Genomic DNA, 20,550 nt, shown 5'->3' with positions numbered 1-20,550 from the left:
TGGCCTATGGGGCAGTCGTTGAACTGAAGATTCACTCAGCCCTGACAGAAAAACAACTTCCTATATAGCACAGTATGAGTGGCCTGCTTCTTGCTAGAGTTTTACATGAACTTTCTATAGTGGAAATAGATGAAAATGTTCCACAGGAAATGGTTAGTGTTTATTAGGTAAGGGTCCACATTTATGAGTTAACGCCCCATTCTTGGAATCTAAGCAGGTAGGAGAGTGATTTGTGGTGGTTGTAAAATTGTAATAATAGCCAAATATAGTATACAAAACCACCATGACCTCAGAGGTAACTGCAGATGACACCCTACAAATCAACACAGAGCCTCACAATGCACCAGTTCATCCAGACATCTCTATTTGTATTTATGTGCTACATGTATCCGTGTATGGAGCGCAACGGGATGCTCCGCAGCTGGGATTTGGTGGCTTGTTTCTTAGGCCAATTGCACTGTCAGTGTTTAAAGGAAATTGGGCAGTGTTCGGTAAACCTCTTCTAAAACAACAAGGCAGTTTTCATCAAGTTTGTGAAATGTAATTTTATTAATAGAAGGGCATGTCTTACCAGACAAACTATCCCCAAATAAATAAAGTTTCAGCATCATTAAAAGCACACAAACGCACAACTTTACAGAGTACAATACAAAGTCAATTTTGATGATGTTCTTACTTGCATTGACTAAAAATCTGAGAAAGACTGTAATCAACCTCTAATTAATGATTCCGCATAAAGAGGAAAAGTAGAGCACAGTTATTTCATAGAAGGTTTCAGAGTGAGAGTTTGAGTGCTTTAAAAGAGATCAGATAGATCACAAATTAAATCACACTGTTAACATTACAGCATGGAATTGTAGTTAATCAAAAATAAAAGTTAAAATGGCTGATGAAGGCTGCATATGTTCTTTTCCAACATGACACTACTTTCTACTTTTGGCATGAATTGATAACCTTTTCCATGAGTAGGAAAATGTGCTCTGCAAACTCTCGGAGGGCACCACGGCCTCCACTGCTTTTGCAAATATATCCAACAGCCTTCTGGGCAGCAGCACAGGCGTCAGCAGGAACGCCGCTGAGGCCCACTTTCTTCAAGCACTCCTCATCAGACACTTCATTTCCTATCAAGTTGAAGAAACACTAGTTAAATATTTAAAGATAAGGAACATTCTTTCTAAATAATGCAAAGAGCAGTCAATAAACAGTTCTGGCAACTTCAGACACTGCATATAAGAATGCTACAGATTAGATGGAACAAAATGAGTTAAAGTATTTCTATGTATAGTAAATACTTGAGGTCTAGTGTTTTTTCTTAAGCAATTCAAATAAATGCTTATCAATTACAGGAGAATGGAGTATCCTCTCTGTGTGCTATGCCTATTATAGGTACTAGAAATTCTACATATAAATTATAATAATTTAAACTTTTTTATGAAGGAAAATTTCCAATAAGCAAGAACCCCAAATTTATGTGGAATAATTATTAATGTTTTGCCTTATTTATCAATATTTTTATCCATTCCCTGCCAAGTTTTTTGAAGGAAAGGAAGAAGGAATTCCCGGACAACATACTTAAACCATAAACACTTCACCATTTCCCTATAATAAATACATTTTTAAGAAAGTGACACAATATCATCCAACTAACAAAATCAACAGTAATTCCTTACTATCATCTACTAACCTAGTACATGCTCAAATATCCTCAGCTGTCTCAAAATTGTCTTTTTATAATTGATTTGAGTCAGAAATCAAAAAAGGTGCACATATTGCATTTTGTTGATATACATCTTAAGTCTCCCTTTAACAGTTCTGATTTGTATACTGCTTGATAAATAATTATCATCACACTGACCTAACTATATCCCTCTCCCTGCCTTATTTTTTTTTACTCTCTCTGACCTCCCTCTCTTATCTTTCCTTTGATTGGATAAATTTCAGAAACTCCCAGGACCTAACATTCACCATTGTGAATACAACTATTACTATAATATAGACCAAATACCACTAATAAAATGTTGGTTAAGAGTGTTTATTTTAAATTTGTTCTACATGTATCTACTGAAAATTTTAATTATTAAATGTATGGAAATTTGAATTGTTTTCAGTGAAAGATAATAAATATTAAAGTATCTCTTTGCATAATTATGGCTTTCCATTATTATGGCTGAAAAGAAGGATACCAACCAAGATATGCCACTTCTTTCCAGCACAGACCCATTTCTTTTCTCCATTCATCTACAACTGCAAGCTTATCTGGCACATTGACTTCCATTTTGCAGTCCAGTTTTAAGGAGGAGAGGGTCTGCTTTGAACAGGCCCTTTCTGAGATTAACCTCACCTAAAAAATAAAAGGGCAAAGTGAGAAAACAGATATCACTCACAATAAAATAATACCTTTTAAATAATACAAATCACAAGTGAGTAGTCCTTTGAAGGACTAATTAAGAAAAATCAACTAACTTATTTTAAAATGATGAAGCTTTAGCAGATTTTATTTTTAGTAGTCCAATAAAGGTGAAAGACTGTTTTCCACAGTGAAAAGCAATCTATCTACAGGTAAAAAAATAAAACATACATTGTCTGTTAACAATCTAAGATTCCCCTATAACTCATTTTATTCAGAGGAGAGTCTATAACTTGTCTTTCGACCTGCTCAGGAACACGTATTTAGGATCTCTAATGAATCATAATAAATCATCTTAAACTTAATTTTTGAAAATACAAATAAGTATTGTTACTTTGAATTAAAATATTCAATCGTAAGAATCAGTTCAGTTCAGTTCAGTCACTCAGTCGTGTCTGACTCTTTACGACCCCATGGACTGCAGCACACCAGGCCTCCCTGTCCATCACCAAATTCCTGAATTTACTCAAGCTCATGTCCATTGAGTCAGTGATGCCATCCAACCATCTCATCCTCTGTCATCCCCTTCTCCTATCAGGGTCTTTTCCAATGAGTCAGCTCTTCGCATCAGGTAGCCAAAGTACTGGAGTTTCAGCTTCAGCATCAGTCCTTCCAATGAATATTGAGGACTGATTTCCTTTAGGATGGACTGGTTGGATCTCCTTGAAGTCCAAGGGATTGCAAGAATAAGCTACATTCAAAAAAAAATCTATCTGACATTTGCTTTCTTCCAAATGCTGACACCTATTTTCTATGAAATCTTTCTGGTTGCAAGATCCTATAGGAAACATTAGGTAGCAACTATTTAAAATAATATATTCACATTTATTAAATAAACAAGAAATCTATTTGTTGATTGATTCCTAATTCTACTCACCTAAAAGTAAAAACAGCATAATTTTCTAGGCATGTCAAGGCTAAATTTGAGACACTTTAATTGATAATACTAAAAATGTAAATCTCTTATTTCAGTCACATGTACCTTGACCCTATATCACAATCTTGAAAAACACCACTATGTTCAGGGGGCACATACCTCAATACCACTTTTCTTTAATAAACTTATCCCAATAGCATCTTTTACATCATAAGATATTATTTCTTTTTGGTCTCCTGATACATAAATGTGGCCATTGGTGAGACATCCATCAATATTGCAAACAAAAAGTTTTATCTCCTTCAGTTTCTCTTTGCCAAAATAACCGTATCTAAAAGAAACCAAAACAGACCTTTGAATCCAAGTGTGAAACTAATCACTCCCTCTCATCTGGCTAATGCCAATAAACTTGATAATCCATTCCCATCCAATTATTCAAACATTACCTTTTCAAGTTACTTCACAGACACTTCAGCTTATAGTGCAAGAACTTTAAGTGTGGTCCAACCAAACCACGTGGTTCTGAAGTTACTGAATAAGCCATCTATAGGCATATTATATGTATATGTCTTCCTCACGTAAGCAAAATATTACAAAAGATTCTAAGATGTTTGGAGGGTCAGAAATCTGTGTGTGAAAGTGAATTTAAATGGATCTACTAAAAATAATTTGTTATGATGTAGGGCAAAGGCTCTGAGGTCTTGTTTTCACCTTAATACTCTTTGTTCTGCAATGGGCCAATCGATGTCCACGTCGATGTCCACACTGTGCTCGGCTCTCATCTCGTAGTATGCCATCTTCCCACCCTAAACATATCGCGAGTGCCATGAGGACTGTCGTCAACACGCATTCTCGCTTATCAACAAATTTATTAAAATACAGAACGATGAATTCACCACTACAGTACTAAGAAAAATGAACAACCCAGCAATATCAGACATACAACAAGTAATTTCTTTTGGCGGGGAGAGCTTTATATATGTCAATCATGTAAAACAAGTAAATTTAACCCTTTTCAAATTCTACCTACACAGTGCAAGTTCCCATTTTTTCAGAATTCTATTTTAGCACTGAACAAGAGTACAAATAATACATATCTTCCAGGGTTCTGACCACAAGGAATTTTCTGAGAATCCCAGTTGTATTCCTCCCTTTGTTCTGGTAGTTTCTCCCTTCATCATCCAAAAGCAGTAGTGTATTTTTGGAACTTCTGTTCCTATTTGCAATAGGGGTCAGACTGGGGAGGAAAAGGAACTGTAACATCTATTGCACAGAACTCATCTCTGAGGTACAGACAGGAGTCAACAATAACTAAATGGATCACATGTGGGCAAAAGCAAGAACAAGGAGCATCGTGATCCTGGGGTATGCACAGGGCAAAAGGGTTGAGGCACTTATGATTGTAATCATTGCACGGTCAAGATCAATCACTGGAAATTTACATTTTTCACAGTTGTCAGTCTCTTTACAAATCTTGTTACAATGAGGAACTTCTATTTTTCTCCACACTTAGGAAAGGGTCAAATTACAGTCCCCCTTAGCAAAGAGCACAGGGAGAGTTGTACCTATAGATGTCAAATCTAATTTTCCTGAATACTCAGACTTAACTAAACAGCTAGCCTACAGTATGCCTACTGACCAGAAGACTGGAAAATTTCTTCCCCTTAGAGAATGAGTCATATGAAAATTCTTACTATAAACAGTAGAGTTTTGGAGTTTTAAAATGCTATTTTTTGAGTAACATAAGGATCTGAATTAAAATCCTAACAATGCCATTTACAACTTGTTTTTGCTTTGAGCCAATGACTTCATTTTTCAGAGCTACCATTTCCTCCTCTGAAACAAAACTAGGAACATCCACTTTATTTCATTATATGACATAACCTATGTAGTATTTCATAAATCAACAGTAGGTGTTGAATCAACAATAACTATAACTAAAACGAACAAATAGTATATGATATAACCATGTAAGCTCTAAAGCTGAGAGAGATATCCAACCCACTTATTGTAAAATGAGAGCACTTATTGTAAAAGGAGAGCACTAAGATTCAGAACAGATAAAATGATATATTCAAGGTTAAACAGTTACAGATAGAGATATTACTATAATCTGGTTTTCCTGATGCCTAGGTTGGTTGCTCTTTTACCTCTACTATACTGCTGCTTTTTTTTTTTTTTTGTCTCTTTTAAAAGCAGTAAAGATTATTCAACTGTGCAACCTCGACTTGACAATACAACAACCATGCATTAGAATTTTGAATGAAATACTATGAATACCACAACATATGTAGAATACTCAATAGTTGATTTCTTATCTTAATGTTAGAATTGTAGCAGAATCCCTCACATATTCACTGAATGTATCCCAAATCAGTTCGAGTTTAAGTGTGCCAGATAAATACATTGGATGATAAATCTTGTCAGTTAATCCTTTTCCTCTAGGGGTTGATACTTTCCTTTATGAACTGTGCCGTACTTTTTTCTTAGAACAAAGTACATAAACAAAAGGGTTTAAAAGACTTTTCGCAAAACAAGGGCACAAACCTGTAAGTAACCCATCTCTATCAAATGTCTTTTAGCAAAATAAAACGAGCCATTTTCATATAATTCTCCATCCCAGTCTTGTCGGCGAGGTCGTTTAGCTGGATTCAAATTCAGAGGCTCAGTCATTTCACGAACTAAAGGCAAAAAACTACAATAAGTCCCAAGTGCTCTGAACACCAAAATAGTTCATTCAGTAATTTTTTTAAAAAAGCAAACAAAAATAAACTCAGAATATAGAATATTTCAGTTTCTAAATAAACAATTTACAAGATTTTTTTAAAGGAACAAAACCTCTGATAGCAACTCTCAGATGATGTATGTGATAATAATTCTGATAAATAATTCTGATGATTTATCTTTGCTCTTCCATAATAATAAGAGGAAAATAAAGTATCTTATGGAGAAATCCTGAATAATTAAGGTTTTAAGGGATTCATACAAATATAATGCTTTGGGAGGACATAAAAGCAACCTTAGTTGCCAAAGAACTGAACTTGTCATAAAATACTATATTCAATATTTGAGCCCTTTAAATCTATTGCACACTATGTGCTTCTATAGAAATACAATGTGTGTGTTATTTATCTAATGTGGTTGAGAAACTACATTTATGGAATTACTGAAAAATGACTATTTCCTCATTAAATTATTCAACCTTACATATTGATGGGAAATGTTTATATAATGTATGATACATTCTTACCAGTAATTTAAAAAATACTAATATAAAATATACTTAAGAATAAATTATGTTTATTATCATTAGTAATAATGAGGGCCGAACAATACCAACATTAATTACACCATGATATAATACATGAAGCCTATTAAAGGTCCTATAGTATTTTTCTCCACTGAATCTTCACATGTGATTCAAAGGCTGTTCCTGAAGTCCCCAGATCACATGCTCCCATTGTATCCTTATACTTTTCTTTTTAGGCCCGAACTGTCCTAGTAAATATGTATCTCATACATGGTTTATAGTTATTATGTATTTAATAACATTTCATTACTGATATTTAAAATCCTGACATCATTAGACCACACACTCTGTAAGAAATAAGTCCCAGCAGGCAGATCCAAGCATGCATAGAGGAGACACCTGACAAATACATTAAGACTTGCTTAATTCTAAAGGGAAAAACTTGTGACATCTGACTATGTCCGAGAGTATATATTACAGTACTATTCTCAATGGTTGTAAAGTATTTGATTTTATGGATAATCTAGTTTTGCAAGGTATTTAAGTGGATTTTTCTCTCCGTTATTGGCATATTTCTCTATAATTTCTTTCCTATAAATGCAAACTGGTGGGGGTGGCGGGGTCAAACCTATTACATTAATAGCATAGTATAGTACATGTACATTAATAGCATAGTATGGTACATACCGAAATTCCCTTGCCTTTTCACTAAAGTTTTTGCAAATTTGTATTTGTTGGTATGTATAGATATTTTCTAACTCTTTTTAACTTTAATCATATAAAACTTTATCATATAAAGCTCAACATTCAGTTTAATACTGGGTTTCCTTAACTTATTCAAAAGTGTGCTTTCAAGCTTTAATTCTTCCTATATTTTATTCTTGATATTTAGTGGTGGTGGTTTAGTCGCTAAGTCGTGTCTGACTCTTGCGACCCCATGGACTGCAGCCCGCCAGGCTCCTCTGTCCATGGGATTCTCCAGGCAAGAATACTGGAGTGGGTTGCCATTTTCTTCTCCAGGGGATCTTCTTGACGCAGAAATTGAACCTGGGTCTCCTGCATTGCAGGCAGATTCTTTACTGACTGAGCTACAAGGAAAGCCCCTTGATATTAGTAAATAAGTTCAAAATATTATATATATAAAACAACGAATTTGCTACAGAGAAGATACTCAATAATTGTTTATTGAATGAAATCAATAAACTGGTCATTGACATATTTTATGACATTCACATTTAGAGACTAAAAATAATTTTCTGCCTATAACTTTATCTTCTTATCTTAATTGCTCTTTTGTGGACCTTCTCCATTTTTACTGCATCTTCCTTACTATTTCCTTTAAAGCAAACATAGGTTAGAGACAATTGGCCCAGTTTTCCTACACTCAACAAATGTCAGGACTGAAGAGAAATCATACTGCCTTTCTTCATGTATGTTTCATTTACCTATTTGTTGGTAATTCTATTCTTTATGATATATTTTACTAGTCTGTCTGGAGAGAAATAAGGCTCCAACTAAATGTTATGGTACTCTTTTGGTATAAGAAGTTGTGAACTTTGAGAAGCAATTCTACAGATTCATTCTTGAGTTTCTCCAGAACTTTTTGGTGGAAGACTTCTATTCCCACCATTCTATATGATTCATAGGTAGAACAACACAAAAAAAGTATCTGCTCTAGAAAAATGACATATTTGCCTCAAAATACAAATAGAGGGTTAAAATAATCCTTTGTAAAAAGAAAGACAGAGAATTAATTTAGTTTCCATTGTTTTGTCTCAACAATCACAAGATTTAGAACTGATTATAAGTTTTATTATCTACTATAGTGACATAAATCCCACGTTCTATTTTACTGCTCCCTTTTTAACTCTCCCACTCCTAAAGAATATTTCATAAGAAAAATTAATTCTCCATAAGATGAGCTAAAATAAAAATCAATACAACAGATTACCTCCTTTCTGAATTTCACCCCATCGAAACTGATGCCGTCTTACAACAGAGAAAACAGAATCGTATCCTTCTTCTCGAATCATTTCTGCAACTTTTTGAAGATCAGTAGGATGTAAACATGGAGAAGTAGCTTGAATATTTCCTACAATGTCAACCTCTTAAAAAGACAAGACAAATGAAAAGAACATCAAAATGAAGTTCTTTGCAAGCAAGTAATACTAAGATCTAAATTCAAATGTTAAGTCTTGTGAAATGAGTAACAAGTTGAAAATTACATAAAATTTTGAATAAACTATTAGTCAAATTCATACCATTGTGATAATTAAGAAATTCTATGATGGCATCTAGTGAGGTAGAACTGTCTTTTGAAGCTTCAGAACTTCTTCGATGAACTTGTGCACCAAACTGTTTGGCCACATTCTCAATTTCATCATGGTCTGTTGAAACCCATACACTGTACAGATATTAAAAAAAAAAAAAAAAAGCCAAATCACTAAAAAAAAAAAAATTAAAGATAAAAAGGAGCTCTGCAACCTCCAAAATGCAGCTTACATAATGTTAGAATAGTTTTTGTACCATCAAAATAATGTTACAGATTCAAAGCAATATAAAACTTAAAGAAAAATAAAGAATTTTCTATGGAAACCACATTTTTAAATGCTTGAATTATAAATGTGGTCCCAGATATAATATTTATATTTATATTATATATAACATTTATATACATATTGTTTACACAGCCCTAGATATCAGTTTATAAAATTAGAAAAAATTGATATTTTTAATGGTTAATTAAAAATACTAGTTAACACTGGAAGTTCGAATCTAAAGGAAATAAAGATACTATTTCTTTTTTCCATCAAAATCCAAAACATTGTATAGTTACTACACCTGCTGAGAAAAAAAATAGACGTGGCTTAGCCAAATCACAAGGCTGAGTTTCAAGCTTAGTAAAGACTTATATGCCCAAAACAGTCAGACAAGCCAACTCTTTTTTGGGCGGGACGGGGGCAACTAACAATGGGTACATAAATATCTGAACACAGAATCAACTGGGTGAAGCCACCAATAACAAGCAAAGTTGTGGAGAACATGACTGGACTGGCTCAGGAGAGCTTAGTGTAACAGGTCTATTAACCACACCTTACATAGCTGACCTTTTGTACTTTATAAGATGATGACTCACAGCAAAATATAAAACATTATTTGGGGGATGCATACTAGTCTCTACTGAAGTTTTCTTAACCTTTATAAATTTCCATTGCTAGAAACAGACTGTTTTACTCTAGCCACAATGCTTTTAGACTGACACTCCACAAAGACATCTGAATGACTTCTTTGGCATGTCCATACAGTTGATCCTTAATCAACGCAGGTTTGAACTGCGAATTTTTTTCAATAAATGTATGGGGAAAATTTAAGGAGATCTGCAACAGTATGAACAAAATTGCAAACTGTGCAGCCTAGTACTATCAGAAAAAATAAAGTTAGGTATGCCATGAATACATAAAACATAGGTAGATAGTGGGTTTCCCTGGTGGCTCAGATAGTAAAGAATGTGCCCACAACGCAGGAGACCTGGGTTTGATCCCTGGGTCAGGAAGATCCCCTGAAGTAGGAAATGGCAACCCACTCTAGTATGCTTGACTGGACAATTCTGTGGACAGAGGAGCCTGGCAGGCTACAGTCCATGGGGTCATAAACAGTAGACATGACTGAGTCTTTCACTTTACTTTCATGTAGATAATACATGATAATACAACTCTTCCACTTTACTTTCATGTAGATAATAGTCTACCCTCACATAGGTATAAGATGAATGATATTTAATATGAAGTTAATAATGTTGCACTTTTGGCTTTTAAAAAATGGAACAATGTTTCTGACACTGTACTATGAATATGGTTGTAATACTATATACCATAAAATTTTTATAATGATTCATTCATTAGTGTGTGTGGGCCAGGCTACCATGAAGCAATCATACTGATTAAAATAGACCACCATTATTGTTGTTTAGTTGCTCTGTCCTGTCCAACTCTTTGTGACCCCATGGACTGTTGCCTGCCAGACAATTCTGGCCATGGGATTTCCCAGGCAAGAATATTGGAGTGGGTTGCCATTTCCTTCTCCAAGGGATCTTTCTGACCCAGGGACCAAACCCTAGTCTCCAGCACTAGCAGCTGGGTTCTTTACCACTGAGCCACCAGGGAAGCCCTAGACTACCACAAAGCAGTCATGTAACTGCTTCTTTGTTATCAATGCCTGAATCATTATACTTGTAGATAAATATGACTTTTTCACAATATCTTTTCATTTTTGATGTTCAGTGTTAGTAATATATATAACATCTACAGTGTTTTGTATAAGACAATATTGATGTAGGTACTGATAGATGATCCATCTTGTAAACAAAGTACAATTATGATATCATTATAGCTAAGTACTGTAAATGTATTTTGTCTTCCTTATGATTTCCTTGATAACATTTTTTTCTAGCTTAATTTACTGTAACATACTATATAATAAATATATAAAATGTGTTAATAAATAATGAAAATAAATAAAATTAATAAAGCATAATGTGTCTCGGATATAGAGAACTAGTGGTTACCAGTGGGGAGAGGGAAAGGGGGAGGAAGGCCAATACAGGGTTAGGGAGAAAAAATGAGATTACATGAAATCATGTGTGTAAAACTTTTGAAAACTGTAAAGCACTACAGAATTTTAAGAATTTTCCTTTAATTAAAAAACAAATTAATTAATTTAAAAAGTCGGATGCTCAGTTGTGTCTGACACTTTACGACCCCATGAACTGTAGCCCGCCAGGCTCCTCTATCCGTGGAGTTCTCCAGCAAGAATACTGGAGTGGGTAGCCATTCCCTTCTCCAGGGGCTATTCCCTTCTGAAGGGGATCTTCCCAACCCTGGGAAGACCCAGGGATCTTCCCGGGTCTCCTGTATTGCTGGCAGATTCTTTATCATCTGAGCCACCAGGAAAGCCCTAAATTAAAAAAAAAAAAAAGTGTTTATGATATTAGGAAGGCTTTGGTCAACAGTAGGCTACTAATAGTTAAGTTCTAGGAGATCAAAAGCTGATCTGGGACTTCTGACTGCCCTGGCTGAGGAGGGGAGTTGGTATCCCAATCCTCATATTGTTCAAGGGTCAACTGTATTTCTTAACCCCTTTCATTCAACATCTACTGAATGAAAGCGAAACTGCGTGTTTCATACTATGCTCAACTGTCAAGAGTGAAAAGAAAGAAACTAAAGAAAAATTTCTAACAGCTCTAGATTTAAGAAATTCCCTTTACTATTGGCAGAAGGAAGATTTAAATCTAGAAATAAAGTCAATAAACCCCCACTCTGCCCCTTAATTTTTTTCAGAGGAAGCAAGATGAGCCACTGGCTAGAGGTCAAGTGTGTCATATCTACTTGGGTCATTCTGCAAAAGGCAGAACACAGAAGCCCTCATTTCCCTCCACTGCAAAATATGAAATAGTTTTGGTATAAGTTTTTTACTGGAAAATGTCACAAAGGTATACAACAAACTGAAGTATCAATGAAAACACAGTAAATTTTTTAAAGGGAGGATAAAAGGAGGGTGGTGATGGTAATAAAGTAAAAAGTAAACAGTAAAAGAGACCAGTCTTTTGACATCTAGTTAACTCACTAACTGAAATAAATTACTGAAGCCATTTACTTTAATATCCTGATCTTTACTGTAATAAACATTCAACACCTCAGGATTCAGTGATCTTTTGGAAATGCTTAAACGGTAAATAAAAACAGAGGTTTGCCTATGCTTCTTCTTTCATTATTCATTCATTCCTTTTTTCATGAAACAGAAATGACTCTTGACTGTGTAGTCTGTTTCAGGCCCTTCTCTGGACACCAGGGATACAAAATTCATTGACATGAGAAATTCTCAACCTATTAGTAGAAATAGAGAATGGCCAGGAAGCAATAACTGACCTTTCTATGATGCTTTACTTTTTACAAAGTATTTTTATAGTTCCTGCAACATAACAGGTGCTCAATATATACTGGCTGAATGAATGAAACAGTAAATGGTTAAGAGCATGGACTCTGAAGGAAGGGCCTCAAGTCTTGGTTCTACCACATGCTAGTTACATGACCCAAGGCCAAATCTCCCTAAGCCTAAATTTTCACTAAAACAGAGGTGACAATGACAGCAATTACCAAATATGGTTGTTATGCAGAAGAAGAAGTGAAGAAGAGAAGTCGCTCAGGTGTGTCCAACTCTGCGACCCCATGGACTGTAGCCCGCCAGGCTCCTCTGTCCATGGGGTTCTCCAGGCAAGAATACTGGAGTGGGTTACCATTTCCTTCTCCAGGGGATCTTCCCGACCCAGGGATCAAACCCAGGTTTCCCGCACTGGAGGCAGACGCTTCAACCTCTGAGCCACCAGGGAAGTTATGAAAAATCAATATAAACCACAATATAAAATAAATGTTTAGTAAGTAATAGCTATTGAAAATAATAGGAATGGTGATAAAGGAAGAGCTGACAGTCTCATTTAATCCTCACACTAGCTCTGTTTGAAGGAAAACTGAAGTTTTGCTTTCAGACCTTCAAAGGTCCAAACGTTTAATTTATTTGTACTATGTAAGGCAATGGCACTATGAATATGAAAACAGCATCCTACATGTACACTTAAAATACAGTGATTATCATTTATTACATCATCATAAGGAAGTCAATCATTTCCACTCAGCTAAGGGGCACCATTACATTAGCAAATGCAAGAGAAAAGGATGAGCAAATGAACAAACAGGCTTTTTTAATAAAATTTAAAATCAAGTATAAAGTAACCATCAAAGTGGAATGATAATGGCTTTAGCCTCAAATGAAGTCATACTACATCTAACAGGATGAACAGGAATATCAACCATGATCCCTATAACAGAAACTTCAAATCATAAACTGCCATTTCAAGGACAACACAGCCCAAGCCTTTCATTAATCATAAATCCACACCCTGAAAGTGAAACCAACACTTACGTTTATTTTTCACAAATATATTAGGCAACATGTAAAAAAATCGATGCACTCTAAGATTTACTTACACAGCATTCAACCACTGTTGAAAACCAAGCTCTTACAAACTCAGCTCTCACAATGACTTTTTACTAAATGAAAATAATATCACAGCATTTTTTCTTGACTGTTAACTATGTAAGTTAATGGGCAAAGTTAGCAACCTTGAAAGTATTGTTAGCTTTGATTCTAAGCAGGCTAGAAACTCAATTAAGTCAAAATAATTTTGGACAAAGTAATCTCCAGGCCTGAAAAACAAACAGGGTGAGCTACAGTTTTCTCCAATTCCTTCACAGGGTAGATTTTTTTTTTTAAGAAAGTAGAAGGTGAGAAGCAAGAAGGCTGCTCCAAACTGACTGCAGCTTCAGAATAAGTCAATTAAATTCAAACTTACCCCTTTGGGGTGGTAGATTAGACCTCAAAGGGAAGAGAATGAATGGATAATTACAAGTTTCCTAAATTAACTGCTGAAGGAGGGTTGTATAGCAGCTATCTGCCAGAAAGAAGGTAAATCCTCCTGGCAGCATTGAGAACTCCTTTTATGGGGCTGGAATCATCCTAAGAACAAAGCCTTTAAACCGTTAGAAACCATGATGGAGTTTGGTTGACCACAGAGGCTTGGACAGAGTTGTTATGTGTATAAAGTTTTGCAGTTTTCAGCAAAACCACCCCCATACCATAAAAGGGAGAGCCTTAGAGGAACCAAGAAACAGGATTATGGTGATCACATGCACCATCCCCTTACTTTCTTTTTCTTAAAAATATGAATTACTACCTGATACAGTACACTATATATTAACTATCTTCTCCCTATTATAATGCCAGCTCCATCTATGGATGGACCCTACTGCTAAACTCCTGGTTAAGGACACATAACAGTGCCTGTCACATAGTAGGTAGTCAATAAATATTTGTAGAATGAATGAATCATTTTTGCTCTTGAATTTGTATCTCAAACACTTCCTACCTTTTTTTAGGATAAGCCAGTTTGAAAAGGGTTTCCTGACATATGCAGTAGGAGTTGTAAAGGAGTTCTGTTCTCAATCTATTAAGTGTGATTTTGATCTCTGGTTTATGTCACAGATATAGGGTTTTACTACATCACTACTAACTTGGATACACCTTCTCTCGGTCCTTTTTTGTTTTCCAGTGTGTACCTTTTGTAAGGAGGTAAAAATGTCCCAAAGTCTGTGAGTCACGTCACATGCATCTTGTAATCCCCTTGGATGTGTATGGCAGAAACTCAGACTCAGTGTTTACCGAATTGAACCAAATCCCCAAGTCTTTCCCTATCTCTCCTCTGCACACTTCCTGTTACATTTCTGTTATTAATATCTTCTGTGTGCAGGCTTCTATTCACCCAGCACCACCCAAGACTTCCTTTGGATAAAAACATCAAGAAAATTAGTAAATTTATACTATTTTGGTATCTCCTTTGTAAACACGTTCGGTTAAATGAAAATCATTTATCCACATGTTAATGTATGTAATTAATATGCTCCAAAGACAGCCATCTCTTTAAAAACCAAAACTCGACAATCAAAATTTACTTTTCACGGGGAACAAATTCAAGCACAATTAGGCTGAAATTACCATGTGTAAATTCATTCTTGGCACAGAATGCCTCCTCCCTTTTATGAATGACATAACTCCTGACTAACATGGCATATGGCCATGTCTCTTAAATGATGCACAATTAAAGCCGTCCTTAGGGCAAACGAGGTTCCAAAGGTATGATCAAATCATTTAGAAGCATTTCATCAAACAGCCCCACGGTACGCTGTTCCACTGTCTCGCAACCAGGTACAAATGTGGGCAGCTTTCTAGATTGTGCTGACTCACAACAGGCAGATAGAGTATTTTCCAAAGGTCAGGAAAGGATCTCCAAGCTGAGCTGGAAATGAGAAAAGCCTTGACACCCCACTCCATTCATGAACCTGACGCCTCCTTAATCGATCAGCACCAGGTGGGTAGCAGACGCTGAGCAACAGGGGAAAGCTAGTGGCCTTCGTCTAAAGGAGGTATTATCGCAGATGTTTCACAAGGGTGGCCTCCTTGCCTTTACCCTGTGAGGTCAACCTGGGCAGCGCAGACTTTCGAAAAGAGGAAATCTCCCCTTTTACGGGTGTCATTCTCAAGGGCTGGGGCAGGAACAGTCCCAAGTTCACGGCTATTAGCAGTTACGGAACAAGGAAGAAACTGGAGCCCTGCCTCCCCCGCGGGCGGCCGGGGCCCAGGCACCCCGGATCTTGTGCACCCCTTCCGGGGGCCGCTACCCCGGGGCCCTGGCCCCTCCGGCGGCCCGGCTCCCCCTCTCGACCCCCGCCCAGGCCGCGCCGCCCACTCTCGCACATGCGCACCTCTGGAAGACCCCCGAGTCCAGGGCCGCACGCAGGACCCAGCCAATGAGCGGGACCCCCGCCAGGTGCTTAATGTTCTTCAGGGGGATGCCCTTGCTGCCGCCCCGGGCCAGGATGAGGGCCGCCATGTGCGGGGGCTTCTCCACCCCTCGGCCCTGGCCGCCGCGGGAGTTGCGCTGTAGCTTCGGCGGCCGGCCCCGCGAGGGTCGCCCCCGCGGGTTGGAGACGGAGGTGGCGGCCCCCTTCTCCACCGAGTCCATCTTCCTCCCACGCCTTCTCCCCAGCTTCTCCACATCCGGGAGCTCTTGTCTCGCCACCTCAGCTCGGCGCCGCCCGATCTCCCCGCCCGACTGCCCACGGGGGTGGCTGTTCCCGGCCCCGCCCACCTCCGATCCCGCACCCTCGCGGGGCACGCCGGGAGTTGTAGTCCGCGGGTTGCTCGCAGGGCCAGTAGGCTCCGACTGCGCGACCCCCAAGCCAAAGTCGGGCACCCGGAGCCCCGTCCTGACTGGAAGGAAGTGCAGATTCTGCGGAGCTTGATATTGAATGGAGATTAATAAAATAAGAAACACGGGCAACAAGTAGTTTTTTGCTGAAGAATTTGCCCATTAGAAACTGTAGTGGTTTTCCACATCACACCCTGATGCATCCTAACTCGAAACAATTTTCATTTAAAAATTTAAGTGTCCATTTTTCTGCTATGCTACCTACTTCTTGTTTCTGAGAGATGACCTCATTCGAATGTCCTCCAGGCCCTTTAAACTCAACATTTTAAAAACAGCTCTCCCTATGGGTTCAAACTACTTCTATCTTTGCATTTTCTTTTTCTTTCTTTTTTTTTTAATTGAGATATAATTGACATGTAACGTGTTCGTTTCAGGTGTCCAATGTAGTGATTCTGTGTTTGTGTATAGTGAGATATGATCACTACAATGTGAATGTGTCTGTCTTCATATTCTACCAACATCACCATCCACCTAGGTGGAAAAACTTGGAAGTCAACCTTGCTTAGTCCCTTCTCAGTGCAACAGACATCTGTTTAGTTTTGTTTGTTTGTTTTTGGACTATTGAAATCTTTTCCTTTTGGGAATTGTTAGCTCTCTTACATGGTGGGCATTTCACACAAATCTTCAGCAGTGTTGCAGTGAATGTATGACCCAGGCTGATCAAAGTACCTCATCTTCCTGAGAACAGTTGTGGCCGGGAGACAGGAATATGATCAACCGGATCCCCCTCAAGTCCTTTCCAGAGACTCTGGGAAAGAAAGGATCTTTTTCTTGCTGAATATTTGGATGCTAAGGACCCTCTAAACCTGAATCCTCAGGGCAGGATGAGGGAAGGGGGATGAGGAGAGTTTCTATTCTGAAACTGACTGGGAGGCTTGTGTTCACATGGAAGAAAGGAGGGTTAAGCCACACAGGGAGAAGGGAAAAGCTCATGATCCAGCCAAAAGATTCAAAGGTGCATACACACACACACAGACACACACACACACTCGTGTACATACACACATATCTTTTTTGTGTGATTTTTTAGAAAGAAATCTCCTACCTAACATACACTTTGCATTTTACCACTTTTGCAAGCCTGTATCTGGAAGTAGAGAGTCTGCTTGTCTGTCCTAGGTGGAGGTTAGTCCACCCAAAATGAATGAAAGGTGGTAGTATTGCCTTTCCTTCTCCAGGAGTGACAGAAGGTCTCTGTGGTTCCCAGGTCTTGGCCCTTTCTGAAGGAGACAGAGTAAGCCTGTAGTGTTTTGAGTCCCAGTCACTGGAAACTTCACATCTCATGTTTTTCCCTGTGAAAGCCCTTCTAGGGTCTGGTTCTGGGAGAAGGTGCTGGATATGGGGAAGGATGACTATAAACAGATATCAATGCAGGGCCTGGAGAAGGGGCCAGGCCCCAGGAACCATCCTAGCACTACAGGCCACATGGTCATTTTGCCCTCAATGCACTGGCTCTTTGAATGGGACCTTCCCAGTTACTATGCTGAGAAACAGCAACACCGATTTTTTTTTTGGTAACCATGTGAGGTTACCATGTGAGGTTACTACTGCTTCTGACACACAAAACCTCTTTTTCCTTCTCCACTCCAATATTACCTTAGTTCCCACTGATAAGAAAGTTGCCATGCTCCATGATCATTCCCTGAAAGTGAAAGTTAAGTCGCTCAGTCGTGTCCGACTCCTTGCAACCCTGTGGACTGTAGCCCACCAGGCTCCTCTGTCCATGGGATTCTCCAGGCAAGAATACTGGAGTGGGTTGCCATTTCCTTCTCCAGGGGATCTTCCCGATCCAGGGCTCGAACCCAGGTCTCCCACATTGCAGGCAGATGCTTTAACCTCTGAGCCACCTGGGGTTCCCTAGAGGCCTGCAAACCCTGGTGGACCACCGACATCTGAGTAGTTTAACTCCTCTGGCACACTGGTGTCCTCCACACAGTGGCACCATTGTTTCTTATCAAAGGAGATTACAGCACTTTGCATTAAAGCTACGAGACTGTGGACTCCTCCTGGAAAGGGACCGTTCCTTCTTTGTAATTACATCCGGAACAGCATGTGGGTTGCAGCATCTGCTTGGTAATAGGCAGAACTCTGTCTCATGTTACTTTTCCAGTCTCTGCCCACACATACTTTTGTATCCCATTGCAGTCTTATGATAATCAAGCACCTTGTATTCTTTGCATTTTTACAGGGCAGTTTTGGTTAGACCTGACAGCTGGTTGATTCCCAATCTTGAGAAAGAAGTGCGGGAGGGGATAGTCAAAGTGGAAAGTGATTATCTTGTTCAGTATATGACAGTTTGATAATGTTTTTTCAATAAAATTAAGACCATACTCATTTAATATATTTTTCTTATGTATGGTCAATGGGCATAAAGTTTCAGGATCCCCTGGAGAAGGAAATGGCAACTCTCTCCAGTATTCTTGTCTGGAAAATTCCATGGTTGGAGGAGCCTGGTGGGCTACAGTTTGTGGTGTTACAGAGTCAGTTAAGACTGAGAACGCACACAAACAAGATTGATAAATTCTAGCAATCTGCTGTACAATGTTGAATAACCTGTAGTCAACAATTATGTATTGCACACTTAAAATTTAAGATGGCAGATGTATTCATAACACAAAAAATGGAATTTTGAGAAAAGAGAAGGATAATGATTGTGCCAAGAAGAGGAAATGTTAGCTTGTCTTTGGGTTACTCTGAAGGAGTTAAAAATAAACTGCTTTCAAAGCAAATATTCAGGCTCATCCTTCCTTTAAAGATGAGCATGAAGTATATTGCTGCCAAAGAATAATTCATTTGTATTTATAGTGAAAGAACATATCTTTGTAGTGCCTCTTGTTTTGTGATTCTGTATGTGAGCAAACTCAACACACAGAGAAGTCCTTTAATTCATTGATTTGCTGGCCTTTATTGCATTCCACAAGCCAGGCCTCGTGCGACACTTCAGGAATGCCAAAGCAAGATGGCCAAGACACAGAACTTAGCGTTCTGATGGGGAGATAGGCAGACCTCAGTAGAGTGCAGTTTGTGCTTTCATAGAAATGCATGTGCTGGGGTAAGCAAAGAACAAGGGAGAAGTATTTAGACTAGAGTGAGTTTTTGTTGGCTAGATGACTCGTTCAATACTGTTTAAGTGTAAGAATCTCTTCTAGGCTGAGGGAATAGTACTGGAGAAGTCAGAGAAGAATGAAACAGCTTCCCAATGAGAAACTGGGAAACTAGAAGTAGTTCACTATAATTCGAGCATATGACATGGGTGGGTTTGTGATAAAAGATGATAAGAGAGGGGATCATATGAGCCAGATAACAGCACATAAAGCTGTTAGGGGCCAGACCTTGTGGACATTATAAAGAGCATAAGACTCACTCCATTCTTTCAACAAATCATTACTGCATAACTACTGTGTGCCAGGTACTTCACCAGGCCCTGGAAATAGATGGAAGGTGCTGGAAAGTGCTCAGTTTCCAAGTATAGTGAATAGGATTTGCTGACAGGTCAAATGAGGGGTGTGAGAGAAGAAGGAAGACAAAGTGGTAGCAGGGTCTTTGGCCTCTGACCATTAGCATTCTTTAATGTTGGTGAATCTCACCGTCAAATGGGTAGGAATGAAGCCACACCAGTGTCTGAGTCTAGAGGTCAGTCAGTCTCTGGTGATGGAAGAGTCCCAACTCTGCAGAAAGTGCCCTGCCCTTAGTATTTCTGGGAGTCCTCAAGAGTGTCTTACATGTGCCCATGCAAGTGAAAGTCGTGGCTGCGACTTACAGTGAATGCAGTTGCTGGAGACCCACAGACTTACTTCTCTCTCTGGAGCTACAGCTAAGACTTTCTTACTGGTTTTTTAACACGTAGGGTTTTTTTTGTTTGTTTTTTTGAGTTGTAAGTGCTATATGTCTTTGTGTATGTGTATGTTGTTGTTTAGTTGCTCAGTCCAACTCTTGGTGACCCTAGGTACCAAAGCCCGCTGGGCTCCTCTGTCCATGGGATTATGCAGGCAAGAGTACTGGAGTGGGCTGCCATTTCCTGCTTGAGGGCATCTTCCCGACCCAGGGATTGAACCTGCGTCTTCTGCACTGGCAGGCAGATTCCTTACTACTGGGCTACCAGGGAAGCTGGGACATAAATATAACAATGTAAAATTGTA

General features: G+C 38.4%; 1 protein-coding gene across 1 annotated transcript; it reads right to left on the bottom strand.

Moving 5' to 3' along the window:
- Window positions 1-525: 525 nt before the first annotated feature.
- Window positions 526-16,268, bottom strand: CMAS (cytidine monophosphate N-acetylneuraminic acid synthetase). Its single transcript, XM_040235330.1, has 8 exons — window positions 15,906-16,268; window positions 8,796-8,938; window positions 8,486-8,641; window positions 5,832-5,965; window positions 3,996-4,090; window positions 3,444-3,615; window positions 2,188-2,341; window positions 526-1,121 (listed from the first exon to the last, which is right to left on the bottom strand). Exons 1-8 carry the CDS (start codon window positions 16,163-16,165, stop codon window positions 931-933), a joined length of 1,305 nt encoding a protein of 434 aa, XP_040091264.1. The 5' UTR covers window positions 16,166-16,268; the 3' UTR covers window positions 526-930.
- Window positions 16,269-20,550: the final 4,282 nt, after the last annotated feature.

The sequence above is a fragment of the Oryx dammah genome, unplaced genomic scaffold (genome assembly GCF_014754425.2).
Source record: "Oryx dammah isolate SB20612 unplaced genomic scaffold, SCBI_Odam_1.1 HiC_scaffold_29, whole genome shotgun sequence".
In the NCBI taxonomy this organism is placed as follows: Eukaryota; Metazoa; Chordata; class Mammalia; order Artiodactyla; family Bovidae; genus Oryx; species Oryx dammah.
This window is presented reverse-complemented; position numbering and strand designations above follow the sequence as displayed.